We start from the raw sequence: 25,740 nt of genomic DNA on the forward strand, positions 1-25,740 counted from the left end.
TTTTTGGTCATATCGCCCTGCTCTAGCTACTACAATTTGTATGCTTGTTACAGAGCAAATGTGAGTGTGTGTGTTGACGCGATTGGGATTGAGGAATATTAAAAGTGTTAACATGTTGCTAAACTTTACTCCAAAATAGGCCATTGTGTGCAGTTTAGAGCGGTTATAATGACCTGATGGTGTATTTTGTGCTATTTTCTTTTCTTATGAAAGCAAATTTTCTTTGAATTTGATTTTGAGAATTTTCCAGGTACAATTAGAGAAGAAATATAGAGTCAGTCGGTATTATTCTGTGGATACAAAATGTTATAGCAGTTTGTCCAATACCAAAAGGTTGATTCTGTTCATCTGGACATAACGCTTTTTGTGAGAGAAATGTTTCCCCAACCTTACAAACAGTACATTTGCACAATGACTGAAACTAGCCGACTGAATGAAAAGTGAGCTGTGAGGTCAGTTCCTTGATCATAGAATGCTACATCCACATGAACAGGCCTGGATGATTGAGCATACATCAAGACAGTTTGTCCAGTAATTTTGCTAAAAGCTAAAACGTTCAACAGTGGCGTTAGATTACAGCTGTTATATCACCAAAGTCATTGAGATTCATCATCAGGGACCATGAATTTGGGTTTAAAAGTTCATGTAATACAAGCTGTGATATTTCATTCAGGATCAAAGTTGGGGACCAATTAAAGAGACAGCCATCACTGTCCCCGAGGCTGCACTGCCAGCAAATGCATTCCAAACTTTTATGACAGATAAATTATTTAATTTTAAAACCTTTAGTGCACGTTCAAGAACAGGCTTTTATACTTAGGAGTTAATATGTTGCAAGCCAACAAAACAGGATTGTAAAAAACAGATGAGCCCTCTAACCACACCAGTTTTCCCTTCTTCACGGTTCCTTTTAACGTGGCATATCTGTTCTAAATTACATGTCTGATGAGCCGGTTGTGATTGTTTCCCATCTACTGCTCGTCTCACAACTCCACGCGGCGTCGACAGTCCTCGAATGTCTGAAAATGAGCAAACGGTAAAGGCTCGGTGGTGTCAAGAGAACCGGCAGAGACGTGACTTTGGTAAAACAGATCTGGGCTCTGCGGTAAACTGGGTGTTGCTACGGCTATGGGAACAAATAGATTCTCTCAACACCTCCGGAGATGGTGTGAGACTGTCAGCTGAGGCAGCATATGTGAGTGAGCTTCTCACAACTCTTCAAAGAGCGTCACATGATCGACTCCTCATTAATTGGTGACAAAATCTTATGATGCGTTACTTTTCTGTTTGTGTGAGAGGGGAAAAAAACGGTCGTCTCTACGGGGTTTCATTTCATAATTTACCTGCTTCTGTTTGCTTTTATTAGGTACGTTCCCACAGGGCTTGTCCTATGTCTCTGCAAGCTCAAAAGCAAACGTCTGAGGCTGACAGGCAATATGTCAGCCTCGCTCTGAGTGACAGACCAAGGTACTTAATGCCTGACATTTCATAATGTAAATAATGCTGTGGCGGTGCATGTCTTACATCCATCTGAGCAATATGCCACCAGTCCCAAAGTGACTCTGCTCTTTACCTGCAACCTTTTTTCACAGAATCTCAATGCTGCTCCTGCCAGTACCAAGAACACCGTCAGTATTTGATCACTTAGATCTGCCGCTCTCTATCTGTATTACTTGTAGATGTCAGTTGAAAACAGTTGGCAGTTTGAACAGTGATGTAGAAACACTGTAGTACTTAACCATTTCACTGGGCCTTATGGTGCCTGAAATAAGCTTTTATTATAAAGGCCGCTCTTGTGATTTAAATCATTCTTTTCAACTCTGTGATCTAATCTACAGATATTCCACAAAATAAATAAAGTAAATGTACAAATGATGAAACACTCAAAAATATTAAGGAAAAAGGGTGAAAAATTGAGTAGAGCTGGAAGTGGTGCAGGGCTACAAAAGGAGACAATGGGGGATTGATAAGAATGTAGCGATTTCAGTTACATAATCAATATTATCACTTATCATTTGATTCATTATTGATTGTCACTGGGTTCTCATCAGCTTCCCTTTGAGTCTCCGTCATCTTTAAGCATCACATCAAAGGCTTTATATTAATGCAAATTAACTGTATGCTCTGTGGGTAGATGTGTGTGAATGTGGGAGATATTTGCCCACTTTGATGTGATCAGTGTCGTGGTTGTTACTCAAAAAACTAATTATTACACATAATACACAAATACTTAATTACTCCAAGGAGAAAGTAGTTCCTTATACTACTCGTTACATTACTTTCATGTTACACTGTAGAATGATCTGAAACACAGTGTCTGGTAATTACATAATTACCATTTAACAATGTAAACCTACGGGCTACGGCTCCACACGCCAACGCATGTGATCGTTCTCTTAGCAGAACACAAAGATGATGAAAACCAAAAGAAAAGTTACGTCCACGCTGCAGACTGCGCTGCTATTTTCCTTCTCCAACGTATGAACTGAAATCAGCTGATTGTTGTGCCAGTACAACGACTGATAAGCAGCTCAAAGGGCAGACGGACGAATAATTCCAAGACATTGGACTACTGGCAATGGTTCTCTACAACAACCAGTTCTCAGTTCTTCTCTTTTAAGGGGATTTACCCATGGCTGTTTCATGGGTAGGACCCACAGACTTGTCAGTGATGATACAGCCTGCAGACTGGAAGCCTGGTATCATTAAATGTGGCAGGTTTTACCACTGCACTACTGCTGAACTGTTGTGTCTAGGGCTGGGCGATATGGCCTAAAATTCATATTGCGATATAATTTGAAGCATGTGCAGTAACGATATATATCACAATATATTCTTTTCTTCTGTATAATGTATTTTCCACACTATAAGGCACACTTAAAATCCTTTAATTTTCTCAAAAATCGAGAGTGTGTATGAATTCTGGTTGTGCTTACTGACCTCGAACCGATTTTGGCTGCAGAAATCTGTTAAAAAATGTTTTAGTACAACTTTGGTAAGCCACTGCTTGATGGATTGTCAGAGCATTACGGCTGCCGTAGTGAGGAGCTTCGCGGAGTAAACTGGGTCCAAAACTCCGTCCTTTCAGGTCCCAAAGTCAAACGAACACAGAGTAAAAACGGTCTAAATTCTTTAATCTTTAATAAAATCATCAGCGTTGCTGCTTTACCAGGTGTAACAATTAAGTTTAACATCCAGGCATCCATGAAAATAGAAGTTATTAAATTTAACGGAGTTAGAAGTTAGCAGGAAGTTAGCAGGAAGTTAGCTGGAAGTTAGCTCGCTAGTTTCCACCTAAACATGACATACCATGTTCTGACTGAGAGATTTTTGAAACTAATTAAACCTACAGCTCTGCTACCACTTCCGACATAAATGAAGAGAGAAAACTAAACAGCAGTTACGTTTTCAGGGTTACTGAAGTTGGACTAACTGGTATATAATGTTGTGCTACGTGATTGCTAGCGACACAGCTATGTTAGCATAACATTAGCACAGTGAAGCTGAAGGATGAACGGCAACTTTTTTCCACTCGATAAAAGTCATTAATGAATCAACGGAAGTGGAGGAAGCGCAGTTTTTGGCTTTCCCCATATTCCAAAAGTGCTTCATCTGTTTGCTATGACTGTCGGCATATTTTGCAGATGATAATGGTTTTAGCCGCTGCGATGCTTTCGACCAAAACAGGCGCAGCTTGATGACATCATCAACATGCGCTATTGCGATAGAGCGGTATAGTCAAAATCTCTATCGTTGGCCAAATTTATATCATTTATATCGCCCACCCCTAGTTGTGTCTTTTAATCATCGTATGCTATAAATGACCCACTAACCCCATAACCGTAACCTTAATAACCACAATAATAACCTTTATACTTGTCATTCAACACCATAAAGAATACATAAATGTACAGAGGCACACAGAATGCATTTTAAGTACACAATATGCCAAGTCTGTAAAATCACATGGGGAGGGATAAACTGTTCAAAAGTTTTGGCTGAATCCACTCTGAGCTCTACGTAGACCTTAAAACAACCAAAGGCATCTGCTCACGGTTCCCAAGAGGAAGAGAATACATCAACACTACAACATTAAAAATAAATCCTGTAGCAGACGGCGAGACAATGAAGAGTCAGAAAGTAATCAAGATGAAATGACACGGGGGTGTTTTTAAAGTTATAAAGAAAAAACCCAAATTGGAGGAGCTCAGGTCAAAGTTTGGAGTTACAAAACTAGATTTCCTTCATTCCTCACAGATATTTTGTTTTGCATATTTAACCTTCATCTGGTTTAGGTTTATTTTTTAATTCTCACAAGTGCCAGTTTAATTTGATCCTGCACATTGGCCGGTTTGGAGACGTAGATCATAGCAGCCATTAAACTGTAAGATGGTAATCCTAAATGTTTTTGTTCTCGTTCATTATACAAACTTAAAGCTAATCCGACAGCCAAACTTGTTGTGTTGAAATGATCGAATGTTGACGGAGCAGTGGGAAAAGAAATGTTTGTCCTGTCCTCTACTGTTAGCGCTTAGCTCAAATTGAATCAACACTTACATTATGGCAGTTACATTTCTTATGTTTTACTGGAAATGAAGGAGAAAGACTTTTAATTCACAGCCTGTTCACCTGTTTGATTGCACTACTTGTGACTGACACATATGAGTATTGACGGATTCTCAGCGACACCGTCTTTAGATCTCGCCATGCCATTACTACAGCGCAGTGCTGTCCACCTACACAGCTCAACACAGCAAGTTCACAGCAGCTCTCTGTGCTGTCAAATGTCTTTCCGGAGAGTGCGAGGAAGTAAAAGAGACAGACACAAAGAAAAAAAGATTGACAAGCACAAAAAAAGAGAAAAGTCCAACAGAATGACAAATCATGCCCGTGATAAACACTGGGGCCATTCTCTGGGAGAGGGAGAAGTTTTAGAAGTTAAACTTTGGGCATGTGACTGTTACGGATTCAAATATTGGGGATGGATACAAGAGGAAAACCAAAATAACAACACTGGTCCGGCCGGGTTGAGTCAAACGATGATTTAATGAATACACGCGTGGGAGATGGACACTGTACGCAGACAGCATGAAATCTCCCACGCGTGTATTCATTAAATCATCGTTTGACTCAACCCGGCCGGACCAGTGTTGTTATTTTAATCCATAACAGTTTGGGGGCTCGTCCTGTGGTATTGGGGTGGAAGTTGGAGGTTTGGACGGTCCAAGGTTGTCGAACGGACAGGCACGAGCCAGTGGTCTGACATGAGTGGGCATAAGCTGGCTTATCCAAAGGTAAGGCACTACCTGTTGAAATATTTCCAAAGTGTGCCAAATTGGACATGAAAAAATTAAAGTCTACTCACTGAAATTACTGGTAGATATCTGTTTTGATTTTGATGAAAAAATCTCATGAGAATTGAAGCTGAAGTAATGATAATGAAACGTTGAAAGTGACAGTACTGAGGATTTAAAGCAGTTGGACTGCTGAGAACTTTGGGCATGTGACCAAAAAACTTGAGTCCTGGATTTGTATTGAAGCTGGACATAAGTGTGTGATAAAAGTACAAATCGTGGGTGTAACGTAGGATACACGTGTCCAGACTGCCTTTTTATTACTTTCGTTTTGATGCTGGGTGCATGCGTGCAAGCGTGTTTTCCTTTGTTTGTTGTTTGAGGCTAACGTGACTCCTGTGGCCAATGTTTCATGAGTCATAATTACAACCTCCAATCCAGCCTGACATACAAGCTTTCAGTAATCTGAGGGATGAGCAAAAATGCCTTAAAGGTTAAATATTAAGAGCATCAGAGCCCTTATCTGTATCCTTTTCACTTTGGCTCCGTGGCATGCCGTTGACTCATCTGTTTATTTATAAAGCGGCTCCGATTGTAAAGACCAAGCACATCTGTTCCTGCTTATAGCAACAACTCGACATATTTAATGCAGGATGTTCTCGAGTTCGTCGTCTGCATCGGCTGAAAGAATAGGGGCAAATTGTTTCACAGTCACACAAGTCTATTCATGTCACAAAACCAAATAGGGCTGCTGAATAGTAACGACTGTTTGGTTTTTGAGGGTGAACGCAAGTTGGTGGAAGCAGAGCTGCAGAAATTAAAAATAGGAGGAAAAAATCCAAACGGTTTCTGACATTCTGGAGATTTTTTCCTCCCTCGTCTCCGCTGTACGGTCATTTTGTGTCATGAGCTACACTAGTTTGTCAAGCCCACAGAAACACCCGCGGCACAGGATGGGATTTCAGTCCAAAGCAAAGTGCAGGCCATGGGAGCCGGTGATACGTGTTTGACTGTAATTGGTTTGGTTACAGACAGGCCTAAGTGGTGTGGGTGTAACACCGAGCTGTGCAGTGTGGAGCAGTTGGACTTGGAGATTTGGAATTGAGAGGGGGGAAAAGACTTTCAATGTTTTATTGCCTTCCAGTCGAGGCTAATTATGTTTTGACTCTGAAGAAGAACAAGCAGCCTTGTTGAGATATCAGTGCTCACAGCAGATGAATATATTTGAACTGTGCTCTAGTGATTTTTTTTCATTAAGCTTCCCAAAGTCTCTCTTCGCATCTCGTGATGTTAATTAAAGTTTCAAGCAATTATTAAAAAAAAGCATTTACGCTAAGATAAAGCATGCTTTGTATAGGTTTTGATTCGTGCGCAGATTCGAGCCGAGACAAAGTGTTGAGCTCTTTTCCTCCTCCTACACCCGCTGCTCGTTCCCTCTACAGAGGGAGCAAAAATGCTGCAGAAAAGGCAGCTTCCGATAAAATGTGGACGACACGGCACATCCACTGCCAGCTAATGTCCGAGTAGACTCACACCACATTCACATTTATACTCCAGATACTCTGAGCGTTGGGATCCAGCATCATCAGCTGGACCCGAACGCTAATTCACTCGCCGTTAAGTGAACGGCTTAAAATTCCACGAGTGCGACGAGTGCGAACCTGCTCTAAGAGCTGAACCGAGGCAAAGGTTTGACATCGTCATCACCTGGACGACGGCCACGATGTGGAAACACCCACAAAATTAAGACACACTCTTCATCCTGGTGACACAACAAAAGAAAAGCCAAAGTGTGTCTCTTCCCAAAGTTTCAACACCAAAAGCATTGCAGGAATTATAAGCCAATGTTTCCATTAGGATGTCATAAAAAATAATAACCTTTTTAAAAATATGTCTTCAGTCATTATTCCAGAAAAACATCAAAAATCCAGTAACTATGTGAGTGTTTTGGTTTCCCTCACATTAGTGTGAAAAGGAATATTTTTGGAATCAAGAGACATTATAATGCTTTCTCATGAATAATTTTAAAAAAAATGCAACCCTAAAAATGTTACAGTTGCAGCTCATTTTGATCAATAATCTTTGTTTCTGGTCTAGAGGAGGTTTCTCTCTTTTTGTGGAAACTGATTTCACTTTAAATTGATGTTACGGTTAAAAAACTGTTCATAATAATCATAAAAAGTATGTAAACTTTGAGGTATTAATACCACTATCTGTAAATATTTTGCCCATGCAAGAAAAGCAGGCCAATACCAACACTTTAGTGCAAATCCTAAAAGAACTGCATTTAAGGAATTCCACTTTTTCTATGCAATCATCTGTTGTTGTTTTTTATCACACAAAATAAATCTGTCCAGCTAAACTCAGCCTCACTGCTAACCCTCAAAACCTGCGAGGTGTCCCAGCCCTATGCTATGAAAATATGTCATTTTTGTTTTTGCAATTGTCGTCTCATGTGAGGCAAAGGAGGAGACAGGAAAAACTACAATATTCTGATTGAGACACTTTAAAAAATGTGTATTTAATTTAGATCTTGGAATGGGGTCTAACCACAAACACACTTTTTACTCTGGATGCCCTGAAACATCTGACACCTTATTTGAGACTTGACACAGAAGCTTTGCTGTAAATTTGCTCCATCCTCATATTAAACTTGGAGAAGTGAAGCAATAATTAAGCAGCCTGTTACAGGTGCACTTGCAGTTTCTTCCTCCTGCCTCACGAGGAACTCCAGCCGTGACCTGCAACGCCGTCAAACCTAATCTCCTCAGTCCTGCCATTAAAAGAAAGGGCCCACGAGCAAATGCAACTGTCGACTTTGCAGTTCCTTTTACTGGCGCGTCTCAGGAAACCTGTCAGCAGTAGAGAAAAGAGGAAGGCTCAAGCTGCTTCACCTCTCCCACAACCTGCTGCACTACCTAAAAATCCTGCCCTCTGGCCACAGATGCTCAAAACGAACAGTTTTATCCCGACATCAGTTGAGTTGCTCAGACTGCAGAAGTTCCTGAGATAAAGCCCCTGGACTCCCACCACAACCCGTCTCTGTACCTTCTTCAAGGGGTCATTCTTTGCCCACCAGACCAAAACCACGTGCACATTTAGGCCTGATATGAGATTCAAATACCATGAGTTAAAAGATTCCTGTGGAAATGATGGGCTAGGACTCCTGACTTGTGTTCTATAAATTTCAGATCCTTCATTTAAACCATGAAATGTGTGGAAATGTGTAGATTATTACATATGATGTGATATAGCGCTATACTTAGTCCCTAAGGACCCCGAAGCGCTATGTGGACCTGACAGTTTAATTAAGAAGGGGGGATCTGTACTCTCTCTCTCTCTCTCTCTCTCACTCGCACACACACACACACACACACACACACACACACACACACACACACACACACACACGCACGCACACACACACACACACACTTTAAGCAGCGGAGACTCGGTTGGTTGTCCTGAGGCCGGAGGTGTTCCCACCTGATGGCGGCCGGCCTCAGCGCACACTAGTCTCTGCTGTGATTTCGTGCATATGACCAGTGATGCTTTAAGCTGACACAGTGAATCACTTACGCTGCTGTTCTGCCCGGACCAGTGCACCATAGCCTGGTTGTGAGACGAATCTCCGGTCAAAGCGAACGTCGAACTGTTAAGTTTTAGCTCCTCCTGCCTCGGACCGGCGGCTCTCCGCTCCTCTCCGCTCCAGCGCGCCACTCTGCGCCCAGCCACCGTGCCCGTGGCCTCTCCCCGGTCCTGATTCTGGGCCGAACGGGAGGATCCGACTTTGTCCCCGTGGCTGTTCCTCCTGACGCGCCTCCTCACACCTCCGACACGGCCGTTCTTCTTCTGGCCACTCGCCGACACGTTGGAAACTTTCATCTGCGTAAACTCGCTCTGGCCGAGTTCGCCTTTTGCGCGCAGATCTCGCGTATTCCGTTTGAGGCTCGTCTCCGGGTATTCCACCCGAGCTCGAGCGCATTCAGCGGACCCAGCTGCGCAACTGAGCGGCAGAGTTTCCGCACTCGCGGCCCCGAATCTCCGCTCACTGTTCCCAAAAACTTGTCCCCTGAACCCTGTTGCGGACTCGCTCGTGTGAAATTTCAGCAGTAATTCCTGTCCGAGCCACTTACTTCCAGGCTGGCACGAGCGGCAAGTTATCTCAGCCTCGCCGGCGTGAAGGAAGCAGGGCACCGCGAAAAGCAGAAACCAAAACGCGCGGTGCCACTTTGGGCAAAATATGACCTCCCCGTTCATCGCGGGCGGTGCGCAGGATGCCGTGGGTGCTGGAAGTCCTTTCCCCCTCGACTGTCCTCCCTTGATTTTCGGGGTGTAAACTGGCGCTCGGCTCTGGAAGAGGAACTGCTGCAAGTTGTGGCGTTGCCCAAATGCAGTGTTGTAAAAAGTGCGGCTGAGCCTAAGTGGTCCAAGTTGAAGGATTTGATCAAATGAAGCCGCGCGCGCATGGGGGAGGAGCTGAGAGATCCAGACTGAGAGATGGAAGGATAATGTTGCGACTGTCTTTCTCCATATTTGTTATTTGCCAGCATATGGCAGCCTATAATTAAAGCAGTCAGTGATACAGTCATTTTGTTCTGCTGCTCTTTTATTTCTCCTCACAGCCACATTTTCAGAGGAAGCTGCTGCAGCTTGTTTCTTTCCTCCTCTCTTGTTGCTGATTTTATCACCAACCTCCCTCCGGGGAAGCACATTTCTTAATCTAGCAAATGAAACTGAGTTATTTTACCTGTGATGAACTTGTTTGGATCGGGCCCTTTCGGGTCTCAGCGGGAGCTTCGGGTAATTGGAACGTATTAATATGTTTCCAATTAAGCGCACTGTCACGGATGACATATTCCATGATTTATTAAACAGCAATAAAGAATTTAGCAGCCCACGCGGGAACATGAGATTTTTACACTTTGCATCTCTTCATACATCTCTCACCCCTCCAGGATGTGTTTGCGTTTACTGTGCGCACCAGTCCAGCTGCGGGGAAGCTGTGGAGGCACCTGCGAGGCTCAGTGTGGAGTCATGAGTATTTCAATGCTCTGGGACACATCGGGTATAGCTTAGTGTCAGGCAACAGGGGGCGAGTGGGACAAGGCTGGACATTCATTTCTATCTGACCCTGCAGGACTCTGTGCCTAATAACTGAAGGATGAGCACTTAGTAGCACAAAGGCTACACAAATGGCCACAGACTACTACAACAGCTGGCTGCTTTCTATTTTTGCAGCCATGAGGGAATAAAATGGACAGATTGTGCCTGGAGAGGTGATTATTTTACCACAAGGAAAAATATCTAAAGGCGACAGATTAAAGTGTAAAGGCTCATTGAAGTATTGCCAAACAACACTCCTGTGTAGAGAAATGCTTCCTCCCAACATATTTGTGTCACGTGCTCTGAAAAAGCTGCTGAATATAAACTCACTGGGTTTGAAAAGAGTCTTCTGTTGATAAGGAGCCATCTGGGGCGACGACAGTGCAGTGCTGCTCATTCAGAGCCACCTTCACTGTTTCCTGAGAGCAAATCATCTCATTTCTCCGAGCTTTGAATCATAATCAATAGGGATGCAACGATACCATTTTTTTCAAACCGATAAGATACCGATACTTGGATCTGAGTACTTGCCGATACAGAGTACAAAAACCAATACTTCTACCACACACACAAATGCAATGAATTGGAAGACAGGTTTTATTTTATTCCCTGCCGATAAAAAATAAAATCTTAATAAAAATGACCACAAAAAAATTTCAAGTGAAAAATAAGCACTTCTGTTAAATTATTGCAGAGTCTCCACATTGTAATTTAACAAAAAATCACTGAACTATTGGCACTGTCTCGAGCTTTCAGAATAATAAATAAACACTTCTGTTTGGAATAAAATAAATACAAATTAGGTTTGCAAATAAAATAAACTTTTAAATTATTGCATTTTGTTTATTGTAAACAAACAAACAAAATAATTATTATAAAATAAATAATAAATAAAATAATAATTGGCCCCCTAGTGGCCAATCTAAAAAACTACAACAAAAATGACAAGCCGCCCTCTGATTAATGAAATAAGTTGGTATCGGTTCATGGTATCGGTTAACTTTTACGAGTATGAGTATACACACATTTTACAGTATCGGCCCCGATACCCGATACCAGTATCGGTATCGGTGCATCCCTAATAATCAAGCCATTTAACAGTGTCATGTCAGATGATGATTTTAGACTTCCTAAACTGTCTAAAGCTATATTTGTTTTTCTTTGTTTGCATTTACTGCTATATTGTTGCTCATGGGGTTATTAAACCCGATAAACAATCCACTTAGCTCACTATAACCTTCAGAGACGGTGGGAAAATGTATCCTGCAGCACTCTCCAAGGTCCTGATCCTGGAGTTTTCATGGTTAGTTACAAGAAGCTACATCCTCGTTAGGTGATCCCTGCACTCACAGTTTAATGCACTTTGCCAATAAATAAGGCTAACAGAAAAAATACTCACTTTTTGATTAAAAATATTGGCTAATTTTGAATTTGATGACAGTAATAGTGACAGGACCACGTACCACTGTGTAGCATCTGTAAACATCGGGGACCTGAGAAGATCTCCTGCTGGAGTTTAGGGACAGCAACGTTGTCCTTGGTCTTTTTTGTCATATCTTTGGTTTCATGATGCTCAAAATGTTGTCAGATGATGAAAGGTCGGGACTGCCGTGATTACTGGAGGTGTTCATGCAGTGATTTCCGTGACAGAATCCTGTCTGGGCCTGAAGATCACACGGATCCAATATTGATTTTCAGCGCACAGAGATTTCTCCACATTCTCTGAATCCTTGGATGATATTTTGAAGACATAATCAAAGATTTTTACGTTAAGGAATGTTATTCCAAAAAATGTCTACATTTGCAGTCTGTTCCAGCTGTCCATCTTTACTACAGGGAAACTGGTTCTATAAGATGCTCCTTTAAGAGCCCATCATTTAATCGAACAGTTGCCGATTAACCTAATTAATTTCAAAATGTTTCTCCAGCTGTTTCTTTTCGGCCCCACTTCCTAGTAGCGCTTTAGACATCTCATCTTAAGTCTACAATTCAATACCTACCTATTATATGTCAGCTGACCTATCTATGAAGTTTTGACTGGTTAATTTGAATTTTTTTCTGTTTCCTGTCTTGTATTTAAGCAATTTTTACAATGTTTTACTATGACCCCGATGAAGGCCACAAGCCGAAACGCATTGGTCTATTATTAAAGTTGTTCTTCTTCCCTCAAGTGTTGCTGGAGTTCCTGCTTTGGGGCTCCACTTCCTTCTCCAGCCTTTGTTGGCCCCATCCCAAAGTTTTTGAGACATGTTGCTGCCATCAAATTTACAATAAACTAATATTTTTCAGGAAATAGTAAACTTAATGTGTTTTCTGTGTCATACTGTGAAATTTGCATAACACTCAATTCTGCTTTTATTTACATTTTGCACAGATTCCCAACTTTTTGGAGGTCGTATTTCTCTGTCTATTTACTTAAACACTGGTAGAGCCCCTCAGCTCATTTTCTGTCAGAAACCTCCAGTCATTGTGTTCTTGTTGTTGTCTGTGTCATAGAGTCACAGTGAGTTTAGAGGTTTGTGTCACTGAAACAGTCTCGTTTCACGTTGTCTAGCATAACTGACCACAAAGGCCGTGTCTTTATACTGAGATGTAACCCGTTCATAACCTCGGCTAGCTCTAAAAACAATACTCACAATCACTGTTGGTCAAGTTACTTGAAAAAAGTAATCAGTAACTAATTACTGATTGCTTCCCCAAAAAAGTAATCCCGTTACTTTACTGATTACTTATTTTCAAGAGTAATTAATTACTTAGTTACTTAGTTACTTTTTAAAAACACATTTATAACCTGAATAGGTGATAAAGTGATAGATCTTTCAGCCCAATTCTACTTTTTCTACATAATCATCACACAAAATGTAATCAAATGGAAAAGTTTTATTAGTTTTAATCTTTTAACTTTATGCATCAAGCAAAAATTTAATTATATGCAACATTCTCTGACTGGAAGAAATTAGTTTAATATTTAAACCTATTTTCTGCACATTCCAGCACATAAAATAAAATATTTTGTGTGTTTACACTCAGTCTTTCAAATAGATGCAAGTAAAACACAGCAGAAAATAAATAAAGTCAAAGACTAGCGGTCCTGTTGCTCTATTTTCACCTGTAAAGCAGGAGTGGGGTAGGCGGAGGTTTACCCTGGTGCAGGTGTGCAGCGGTCAGTGGAAGAATCCACGAGTTTCTCTGTGAGTTTCCCATTACGTCGTAGCTACTCGGTGCTTGTTTGGAAGTTTAGGGTTTTTTTCGCTGTAAAAAGAAGTTTTCTTCCCACGCACAACGGACACTAATGTTTTTGTCACTTTTTATGGAATCAAACTCAAAGTAAGGTCAGTACTTCCACGCTTTAAACGCTGCACGCTCATACTCTCTCTGCACTCGATATATGATCCATTGTTGATCTGCACACAGCTGTTGTCACGAACGTCGCACTCGCTTACGTCACTGTCATGAGACAGTTACAAGTAACGCGTTAACGCGTTACTGCCCATCTCTGCTCACAATAAGAATCAGACTATGGAGCGGTTGTGGTTAAAAGAAATAGTCCCCAAAATACAGGAAATTTTTTTTTGGTTTATGTCAGCATCATGGGTTTTTATGTTGGCATCAGTGTCTGACTTCTATTTACACATTACCTTTTTTTAAAAAAAAAAGAAGTAATCCCTTACACTACTTGTTACATCACTTTTCAATTACTTGTCCGCATAGACCGTGTTAACAAACTGGCTGAATGTTTCATATCTACAGATATACAGATACACACTTCTTTTAATACCACATTTAAAAACAGGCATTTTAAATATTAACACAAAGCTGAAAGCAAGATGGGCGAAAACAACCCAGAGAGCTCTTCACAGGAAGATACTATAATGACAGTGATTCCACTGTGGAAGTGACTGCCGGTACAAATACACAGTCCTACACGCCTGTACATCTTTGCCCCATCAGCCTGGCATGGACTCTATCCAAACTCTGACATCAGCACAACTGACTGCAGTCGTCTCCTAAGTGATAGGTGCCACTGCCAAGAAAAATACACCACTGCTCCATGGCAATAGGGCTGGAGGTTCATGACAAGCAGAAAAGAAACCAGTCTGCACTGCTAACCTGCACCAGTGACTTAACAGTCAAACTCTGCATGTTCTGACTGTTCTGAGAAGTGCCTGAAGGCAGTCAGGCTCGATGACCCTTTTGGAGCACAATGCACTGACTGTTAGTCGCCTTTTTACCTCTTCTGAAATCCTCAAGAACTGCCGAGCTGTTTGGTGAGACTCCTGCCTGAAGTTTAGCATTTTGGAACATTTCTGTCTTTGAAAGAAATCTGCACAAGTTGTTTCATAATGAATGCACCTATATTTTTCTCACCTGAATCTCACAAAAAATCATTTCTACGTGAGAGCATACCAGTCTCACCTTTGCATAACTGAAGTCATGGAACGCGATATCAACAGCGAGAATAAACTAAACCCACGTAACAATAAATTGCAGCACAAGTTTGTTTTAAGGTAATGAGGAAACAGTGTTGTGACGGCACAGCTTGTGTGCCAGAGAGCAAATATACCCTTAACCCTTTAAAACCAGTCAGAGCGGGCACGCTCCGTTTTGCGTAACTATTTTTAAATCCCGGTAGCTCTGCAACCACGTAAGCTAGCGCAATAATTTTTTTTGCATATGAAACCGGAGGAGTTGTACTTACATCTTATGCCATCAGCTTGTCCTCGGTCACAGTTTCCTTCCACATATAGCTTTGCAAAAACTGCATAAAAAGCACTTGCAGCAACAAAAACATAATATTCCAGAAACAGGCTTTGCTGATCCGATCAGCTGTTTGTAACACTTCCTATGTTGGAATAGACGTCAGCGCGAACTTTCGCATGTCCTCCATGACCTGCCCGAAACCGGAAGTGACGTCATTTTCATGGAAATGTAATTTTTTTACCACCAGGGCCTCATGAGCCTATACTGGTGTTTTTAAAAGTTATGTTTGACTTTATGACTTTCTGTGTCATTTCTGGGATGCTTAGGACTCATATTGCACTGCTGGAAATAGTTTATTTTGATGCATATGCTGTTTTTTTGCAAATTTGCACTATAATATTTATTTTCGTTTTTCCTGCAGTATATAAAAATTGGTGTATTTCAAAAATAAAACTATGAAGACACTCAAAATTTATTTCCTGTGGTGGGAAACTAGTTTGTGCAACTTTTTTGTATTTACAGTTTTGAGGGATAAGCCTCTTAAATTTCTCTAACTAGAAATATATGTTAAAAAAACAAAAACGATTTTCAATTTTTTTGTAGTTTATTGCACTTTTTTACAATTTATGTAATTACTATGCACTTAATGCAGACATATTATTAAAATCTGGGCTATAACAGTTGTATTGATGTATATCAACTTGAAATGCTCCCAAAAATGGCTCCACAGCATGTAAAAATATAATATAAGCTCTGGCGGACTTGGTTGTATGGTAGGTCTTAAAGGGTTAAAACAACACACACTAAAGGGGTTAATATGAATATTGTATAATCCTATTTGTTTTGAACACGCCAAACCTTTTTTTTTTAAATCACAGACATCAATTGTTGTATCGACCTGAAATATTCTGTATTACTCTGGTTAAACTCTACACAGGATTTTCCTGCACTTCACTGTTCACCCTCAATATTGTTCTTTGGTAATATGGATGAAATGGCCCTTTAAATTACCCTCCCTGCTTTTTTTGTGACCGATCCTCCCCAGCCATGTTCTACCAGAGACGTTAAAGATGATAAGTGCTGCCTTTCTTCATGGCACACAGCATTAGGCAGACATATTGTACTGGATTAATGGTGCTGCAATAGGCAGGGCCCACATGGCCAGCAGACACTTATCAACCCGTTTGTGCGCGTGTGTGCGCGCGTGTGTGCGTGCATTGTAACCGTCTCACACCACATCATCTCCTGTCCCTGTCTGGACTCACCATCCATTCACAGGGAATCGATGTCCTGCCAATAGCAGAGATGGATTTTTGAGGATGTTGCAAAAGGCAATATGCAGGCCTGGGCTGTCTGATTTGTGTGCACCCCTTTGGACTATGAATGCACAACAAGGTGGTGAGTTTCAGAAATCAGAGAAAAGTGTTCTTGTGTGAAAAATGAGGGCAGGGAATTTACCGCAGGGCTTCGAAAAAATCTAACATAGTAAAATGAGCATGACTGAGCGCCTTTAAGCCTTTCCAGAGGCAAGTGGAACTACTCGAATGGTCTTTGCATTTACACAGTGCAGAGTGTAAGTGTTTGACAGTTACACTTTTGTCCTTTTCTTTGCTTCAGAATATTTGATCTGAGGAGAGAAAAAAAACCTTTTAACACCCACCGTGTCACTGGAAACCCACCAAGGGTTGAGGGTAGAGGAAGGGTTCAATTAACGTCCACCCCATGTTATGGAAGTTTTTTGCCTGCTCCGAACACTCAAACGGGAAAGCTTTTAACAGAAAACTGTAATACCAAAGTGTTGAATACTTCATTTGATAGAGCAAAGTCATGTAGCTTATGAAAATCTGCTAATTTAGTGTGTGGTTAAATTGTCATGGTCCGTGGTCCTGTGTGTGGAATGTGTGATGCGCGGGTAGCCACACCCCCAGGCTGGGCCATCACCGGCACACCTGCTCTCCATCGGGGTGATTACCTGAAGAGCTACTTAACCCGGCGCTGACGGATGCCCCACGCCAGTCCGTTGATCACCTCTCTGTGGTAACTAGACTCCCGCGAAAGCGTTGCGTTCATATCTTGTTGGAGCTGCGTTAAATCTGCCTACTTGTGTCTAGATTTCAATCCGGCGTTCAGCGTCTGCCACCTGCCTGTCCTCCTGCTCAATTGGATCACCCGGCACATCATCTGGCCCATCCACTACCTCCACGGATTTCCCTCCCGAGCTCCCACGGTCCCGCTCTAATCCCTCCCACGGCCCCGATTCCGGCTTCCTCGCGTCATTGTTTCCCCGGGTTTTTTAGTTCCTCGTTTTGCTCCTTTGGTTTTCCCGGGTCGCCTTTTGTTGTTATAATAAAGTGTCATTTTCTGCTAGCGCTTGAGTCAGCGTTTGGATCCTTTGGTGCACGCGCGCCGCGGCGCATGACATAAATAAAGTTAGGCCACTGGTGACCTCATAGATTTTAGGAAATTAAAGCCTCAGTTCTATTTTGTGTAGATTTACACGTCATAATAAGTGCCGTTGAATCCTCCAGGAGTTTTGGACCAACACAGACATCAGCAGGTATCTTCTCTGGGAAGTTCTGCTTGGTATAGAATCTGTTTGCCTTTACGCAGTTCAGTCAGACTGAGATCAGCTGACTGACTGAGCCTATCCCACCTCAGCGCTCTGAATGATTTAGTCAAGTTGGGAATGTGCTTAATCGGGCCGTTCTTGTTCTCCTAACCAAGTAGGTTATATTGTATTAACCTGGCCTAAATGGGACATGAACCGCAACTTATTTAACTGCCACCGAGGTAATCAAAGTCAAAGTCTAATTTCTTTATATAGCACGTTTAAAACAACAACCGTTAACCAAGGTGCCGTACAATTAAGATAATTAAAAGAAATAAAAACATAGGGAGACATGAGAAGAGTTAAGAAAAAGAATCATAAAATTTGAATATTTGAGTAAAGAATAAGATCAATAAAAGTAATACAAACTCATTCTGATTTAAAGGCCAAGGAATAAAGGTGGGTTTTCAGACAGGTTTTAAAAGTGTCCAATGTTGGGGAGGTCCTGATGTGAAGGGGCAGTTTGTTAAACAGTTTAGGAGCAGTCACAACAAAGGCCCGACCTCCTCCGTGCTTTAATTACCTCAGATTAAAGCACCAAGGTAGTCTCCTAATGTGTATTTTGTAGGTCTGATAACCTCACATTAAGAATCCAACTCTCAAAGGTACCTTGAGTATACTGTTCAGACACATATGGCATCTGGCAAAACAGCCATATACAGTCCCCCCCAAAAGCACATTGGTTTAGTAGGTTATCTTCATCCTGCTTACTGATGAAAAGCATCATGAGTTTTGACACAGCTGTCTGAATGTGAGCAAACCAAATGCTCTGGCATCCTGTTGATGAAATCATCAGTAAGTTTTCAGCTTGACAGCCGTAAACTGAAGCTCCACCATGTTGAACAGATGAAGTGATACATTGTTTCCCTCTTTTTTATCATTTCCATGTTAGATAGTTTCCAAACAGTTTACAACTGCTGAGGCTGAAAAATGAAGCCAACATGGAAGTGCCAAAAACTGCAGTTCCTCTGATGGCCACTTGAGACTGTCTCCAAAAGCGAGTCAATCATCTGCTTAGATACTGGTAAAGCTGAAAGTTAGCGGCAGAGCTACTTTGACAGTTGTGACTACACCTAAACTTGGCTAATTGCAAACACCGACCTGGACCTCTCCGCCGTGCTCTGCAGCTCGTTCCACTCCACTTGCTCTGCACAACATCCAAACGTTTGTGTCTCAGTGAAGGAAATTCTAGTACATGTAATTATCAGGTGTGTAGTGTGCTAACCAAACTAGCTAAGCTTCAAATGAATAACAAAATACCGTCTGAGGTTCAGACTTCGCTCCATTTTTCTGCTGCTTTCTTTTTATGTGTTACCTTAGACCTCAAGTTCTGTCTGCATCATTGACAAGGAAACATGTTGGTCTGCATGTGGGGAATAGGAATGTAGCTGCTTTGCAGTCATAGATGGCATCATGCAGGTGATTTTTTTTTAATATACTTTCATTTTTAATGTCCATTTATTTTTAAATGTCCTACTGCAGCCTGGTGTTTGTTTGGCTTTTCGGATAATCATTATATGTGAAGCACAGCAAACACAGAGTCCCTATTATCATTCTCAAAGCCTCACATTATTTCAGCCATTCACCTAAACAGTAGCACTGACTCATAAAGCTCCTGAGGTTACTCCCAGCCCAGTAAAAGCTTTCCAGCAGTATCACAAACAGGAGCTGGAATCAGTGGAACAAACATGGATGTCCCTTTTTCCAGCCTAAAGACATTCCTAACAAGAGAGGAGAGGCAGAAGTCCAGTGAATGCAAAAGCTAAGCTTGAGTGTGTGGGGTTTTTTTAGGTGAAAAAGAGTTGAAAAGAGGAAGGAAGTCAAGAACAGAAGCCAAGCAAGGAAGAAGAGGGTGGGTTGGCACTGGGTAGTAGGGAGATTAAGTAAATGGCTCTTTTATGTTGCCTGTGTTCAACTGAAATGGAAAGTTACTCCAGATAAATAAGCTTCCCAGTAACACAGACTTTATTGGTATTCATACACTGCAGGGAGCAGACATGGGGTCAGGAGCAATCAGTTTGCCACGGGCTCATGGAGAGGGGTGCAACATCTGAGTTCAACATCTTTCAATTTCCAACATTTTTTGGCATGTTTGTGTCTCAGCCTGCCATTAATTGCAAAACTGTCCACCCATAGCAGAATGAGTTTGTGAGAAATAGACCGCGGCCTAAATCAAAGCCAGTTTTTCACAAAGAAGAAAAAAAAGAAAGAGTACCTACAGAAAAAGTTAGTTAGGATTCTGCTTCCAAACCGGATGACGCAGCTCTGCTCTGGAGCGCCGTTACATGTGAAAAGCAATAACTGCATAATAATACCGTGGTTCTGAAACAGAGCTCATTTTGAATCCTCAATGTTGACCATACAAGTGACCAGTGTTGGTCAAGTTACTTGAAAAAATTAATCAGTAACTAATTACTGATTACTTCCCAAAAAAAGTAATCCAGTTACTTTACTGATTACTTATTTTCAAAAGTATTTAATTACTTAGTTACTTAGTTACTTTTTAAAAACACGATTTACAACCTGAATAGGTGATAAAGTGATAGATCTTTCAGCCCAATTCTACTTTTTCTGCATAATCATCATACAAAATGTAATCAAATGGAAAAGTCTCTTTTTAAAACTTGTTTTATTAGTTTTAATCTTTTAACTTTATGCATCAAGCAAAAATTTAATTATATGCAACATTCTCTGACTGGAAGAAATTTGTTTAACATTTAAACCTATTTTCTGCACATTCCAGCACATAAAATAAAATATTTTTTGTGTTTACACTCATTTAAATAGATGCAAGTAAAACACAGCAGAAAATAAATAAAGTCAAAGACTAGCGGTCCTGTTGCTCTATTTTCACCTGTAAAGCAGGAGTGGGGTAGGCGGAGGTTTACCCTGGTGCAGGTGTGCAGCGGTCAGTGGAAGAATCCGCGAGTTTCTCTGTTAGTTTCCCATCACGTCGTAGCTACTCGGTGCTTGCTCGGAAGTTTAGGGGTTTTTTCGCTGTAAAAAGAAGTTTTCTTCCCACGCACAACGGACACTAATGTTTTTGTCACTTTTTATGGAATCAAACTCAAAGTAAGGTCAGTACTTCCACGCTTTAAACGCTGCACGCTCATACTCTCTCTGCACTCGATATATGATCCATTGTTGATCTGCACACAGCTGTTGTCACGAACGTCGCACTCGCTTACGTCACTGTCATGAGACATTCTCGCAAAAAAACACGGTTTTAGTAACGCAGTAACTCAGCGTTCCTACGGGAAAGTAACGGTAATCTAATTACCGTTTTTGCAATAGTAATCCCTTACTTTACTCGTTACTTAAAAAAAGTAATCAGATTACAGTAACGCATTACAAATAACGCATTACTGCCCATCTCTGCAAGTGACCATATTTGGAAGTGCTCAGACTGTCAGCTAGCAGTTTGGGAAAGGTGCAACATAACAATAAACTTCAAGAAACTGGTCGCCGGCAACTTAAAAGTGAACAAGAAGTCCAGTTAAGTGGATTAAAGGAGGTGGGTCGAGGTTTGCTTTTCAACAATTAGTTACAGCTGCTGTAAAGCTGGACTTCTTAACACAGGAGACTCACTTTTAGAGTGAGTGGACATTTGAAGAACTGCAGTTTTTGGAACTTTGTCCTGGCGCTGATGGCGTCCTGGATAAACCCAAATCTAAAGCAGGGCTCACGAAACAATCTGATACCAGGTAATACTGTAATCCAGCACCAGCACCGTTGACAGAGTTAATCCAACTGTGCAGTGCATCATGTGAAAAACTCTCTGACAGCTCGTTTCATGCACAGATGACTTGTTTGCTCTTTCACACTGGACTTTATTCCCCTCCGCCCAGTTTCCAGCGGCACTTTTTGGGGGCAAATCTCAACCAGACTTCACCAGGAGCAAATAGTTTTCTCGCAATATACCTAACAGGCCAAAGAAGCAACTACTGTGTCCTGTTGAAAGAGCAATTGTTAGCGAACAACAGAGGAAGAAGGAGGGATTTCATCGCACAGTGACTGCATTCATACTGTGCATATTTCACTAACAAAGCCAGCTCTCACTAGTAGCATCCAGATTCTTCTGCCTTTCTACAAACCCGCCCTCCCTCAATTTGAACATCCTGCAGGGGTGAAATGACTCTTCCATGAAATACTGGTGATTGAACACATAATCAGCTATGCTTCTGACATTCATAGTAGAAACCAAATCCACCTGCTGTTTATCCACCAGGTTTTATTCAGGCACAGATAAGCCATTAGCTTCTATTCATCAGGCTGGCCTTTCTGTTAGAAAGAGGCAGAGTGGTAGGGGTGCATTTCTGAGGCTGTCACTGCAGTTTCCTGCTAACATTTTGAGTTCTCATATCAACCCTAAGAGGAAAGGAAAAGAAGTTTGAAAAAAGGTGGGTTAAGAGGTAGAACAAGATCCTTCTTAATCCATTCGAAGGGCCAAATGAATGACGGCTTTAAAAGCTTTCCTACCGGGGCTGAAATATTAATATTTGCTCCTCGGGAACATTACCAGTATCCTCAGAGCGAGGCAACAATAATTATTAATTAATCTCATTTTCAGTCCACTGTGCTGGATGTTCAAAGTGCCTGCGACCTTCAGAGGGAAAGCAGAGCACAGCTTCTACGTGGAGTCAGTAGACTAGAAATGAACAATCTGTCACTATTCTTTTATTGCAGATGGAGCTCATCTTGCTGATTTGTTTACCTCGGCGGTTGTGCTCAAAATAACTTATTCATAAAAATGTGAGAAACAGTGTCACTTTTGATGAATAGACTGTTCAGGCTCTCTTTTGCTTATTGGCTCTTCAAGCAAGGACGTTATTTGAAATAGACGGCACCGCTTCACGCAGAGTTGTGTTGAGTAATCACGAGGCCCTTGAAAATTAAAAAAAAAGTTAAATGCTACAAGCTATAAGCTGTTCAGATGGCTTCACAACACACAGACTCACTGTCACCAAATGCTCACTCGCTGGGATCATTGGCTTGATGGATTTCCATCTGTAGCGCAGGGTTGTTATCACCTTTACGTTACACGCTGCCCTGAGACAGCAGAGACGGGTGATACTTAAATAAAAACAACCAAATCAAATAGAATACGTGCACTAAAACATACTGCAGCAGAGCGACGCAGAAGCTTATTAACGAGTGATTGTGCTGTTTAATATAGTGAGGCAAAAAGAGCAGTCTACAACATCTACCTTTAGTCAGCCCGTCTTTCCATCTCTTCAGTTTTCAGGCCCCTCTTCTGTGGAACCAGCTTCCAGTTTGGATTCAGGAGACAGACACTATCTCTACTTTTAAGATTAGGCTTCAAACTTTCCTTTTTGCTAAAGCATATAGGAGGAGGAGGATGTTTACCAGTCGGTGGTTGCTGGAGTACTTTTCTGTGCTGTGGTGTGCTGGGGGAGCAGCACAGCAAAGAAGGACTCATCCAGGCTGGAAAAACTAATCAGGAAGGCTGGCTCTGTGGTCGGCATGAAGCTGGACACTCTGGTGACAGTGGCAGAGAAAAGGACACTAAAGAAACTGCTGGACATTATGGACGATGCTGGGCATCCTCTGCACACGGCCATAAACAACCAGAAGAGTCTGTTCAGTGACAGGTTGCTTCTCCCAAAGACAAGAACCAACAGACTTAAAAACTCTTTTGTCCCACACGCTATCAAACTGTTTAACTCCTCTCTGGAGGAGAGGGAGGGGAGACAGGGGGACAAAGGAGGGGGGAACAACTAAGCTGTAGTGCCTCTTCACTTCACTGTGCAATTACCTTTTGTGCAATACTTTTTGTTAATAATCAGCGGTGCAATAGACTCCATATTTGAAATGTGCAATTCACTTGTATTTTTATTTTTATTCCTATTTATTCTATTTATCCCCTTTGTATATTTTATCTATATATGTCTTTGTATTTATATATGTGTATATATATATATGTATATATAATATTCTGTAACTCTGTAACTTCTGTCGGTGCTGTGCTTTTTTGGAAAACAAATTTCCCAGAGGAACCCACCCGAGGGATTAATAAAGTTTTATCTTATCTTATCTTATAGTTAGGGCTGGACCATGTGACCCTGAATCCTCCCTTAGTTATGCTGCAATAGACGTAGGCTGCTGGGGGATTCCCATGATGCATTGAATTTTTCTTTTTCAGTCACCTTTCTCACTCACTATGTTTTCTCACAACAACTGTCACCATCAGGGGATATATTAGGGAACAAGCAAACATTTTGTCCTTAAGTCGATGGACAAGCGCGAGGATTTGACAAGGATCAAATTGTTCATGCATTTATTACTTCCAGGCTGGACGACTGTAATTCATTATTATCAGGAAGTCCAAAAAACTCCCTGAAAAGCCTTCAGTTAATCCAAAATGCTGCAGCAAGAGTCCTGACAGGGACTAGAAAGAGAGAGCAGATTTCTCCTGTTTTGGCTTCCTGTTAAATCCAGAATTCAAAATCCTGCTCCTCACATACAAGGTCTTAAATAATCAGGCCCCATCTTATCTTAATGACCTTGTAGTACCATATCACCCTATTAGAGCACTTCGCTCTCGCTCTGCAGGCCTACTTGTTGTTCCTAGAGTATTTAAAAGTAGAATGGGAGGGAGAGCCTTCAGTTTTCAGGCCCCTCTTCTGTGGAACCAGCTTCCAGTTTGGATTCAGGAGACAGACACTATCTCTACTTTCAAGATTAGGCTTCAAACTTTCCTTTTTGCTAAAGCATATAGTTAGGGCTGGACCAGGTGACCCTGAATCCTCCCTTAGTTATGCTGCAATAGACGTAAGCTGCCGGGGGATTCCCATGATGCATTGAGTTTTTCCTTTCCAGTCACCTTTCTCACTCACTATGTGTTAACAGACCTCTCTGTATTGAATCATATCTGTTATTAACCTCTGTCTCTCTTCCACAGCATGTCTTTATCCTGTCTTCCTTCTCTCACCCCAACCAATCACAGCAGATGGCCCCGCCCCTCCCTGAGCCTGGTTCTGCTGGAGGTTTCTTCCTGTTAAAAGGGAGTTTTTCATTCCCACTGTCGCCAAAGTGCTGCTCATAGGGGGTCATATGATTGTTGGGTTTTTCTCTGTATCATGAAGCGCCTTGAGGCGACTTTTGTTATATAAATTGAATTGAATTAAATTGAATTGAATTGAATTGAATAGTCAGCCCGTCTTTCCATCTCTCTCCCGCATCATGCTGGACATCTTCACTGTTCTCTGCTACTTCCTGTCTGAAGAAGCATCAGGATTACAGTCATATAGAATACAAAAAACATGCAAAAAAAGAAATTATCTATTAGATTACATTAGTCTTGATACAGCCTCTGCCACCACATCAGATCAATCGCTCTGGGCTCCTCTGATCAGCTCCATCACCTAGTGGGGGTGGGGCGTCATATTTTGGTCTCGCCTTCACTGTTGTGATTGGTGTGGGGGTAGGGTCAGGCTTAGGGCGTCGGGGGGTTACCCGGGAGCATCTTCCTTGGGGGGCTCAACCCGGGGTAGCGGTCATGGCCAATTAGGGGCTCTGTTGGCTCTTAGGTGACGGTTTCCTCGTGGCTACGTGCAGCGGGGCTAGGGGAGGGTCTGTGCTGACGGACGGGGGTTACTGACCTGGTAGCCTGGCTGCCCCTGGGTGGATCCGGGACGGGCGTGAGGTTCTGGGGGCGCTCCGGCTCTGGCCTGGGGCCCTGGCCGGGCCTCGGGGGCCTGGGTCCTGGTTGGTGTGTTGCCGGGGTTGTGGGCCGGTGGGTATATGGGGGCCCACCACTGGCGCAGGGTGCTGCCGGTGCGCCGAGCCACCTGGGGGGCTCTTCAACTGGTGTGGGGGGGGGGGGGTTGTCACATCTTGCAGGAGCTTTCCTCTCTCAGGAACTCTCTCTGCAAGAGGGGGAGATACAGGAGAGGTGGAGGAAGATCTCAGCCTGGGCGTCTATTGTCTTATGTAGTCTGGAAGATGAGTGGATGATGGGGTGGGTGCAGTTTTCTCTGTGGTGGGGTTGGGTGGACTGCCCCGGGCTCT

At 42.1% G+C, this 25,740-nt stretch overlaps 1 protein-coding gene across 6 annotated transcripts in view; it reads right to left on the reverse strand.

Annotated features, from left to right (window-relative positions):
• The window catches only part of sorcs1 (sortilin-related VPS10 domain containing receptor 1), a 222,227-nt gene extending 212,294 nt beyond the window's left edge, over window positions 1-9,933 (reverse strand). For 2 of the 6 annotated variants that reach the window (XR_014874426.1, XR_014874427.1), the window contains exon 1: window positions 8,874-9,931. Coding sequence is in view for 4 of the 6 variants with exons in the window: in XM_085161983.1 (XP_085018109.1) it covers window positions 8,874-9,554 (681 nt within the window). In the remaining 2 variants the exon portion in view is untranslated. Of the gene's footprint in view, window positions 1-8,873 lie in introns of all 6 variants that reach the window. The other 4 variants (XM_085161983.1, XM_085161982.1, XM_085161981.1 and 1 more) reach the window with 2 other exon arrangements.
• Window positions 9,934-25,740: the final 15,807 nt, after the last annotated feature.

Source organism: Neolamprologus multifasciatus, chromosome 6 (genome assembly GCF_963576455.1).
Source record: "Neolamprologus multifasciatus chromosome 6, fNeoMul1.2, whole genome shotgun sequence".
NCBI lineage: Eukaryota > Metazoa > Chordata > Actinopteri > Cichliformes > Cichlidae > Neolamprologus > Neolamprologus multifasciatus.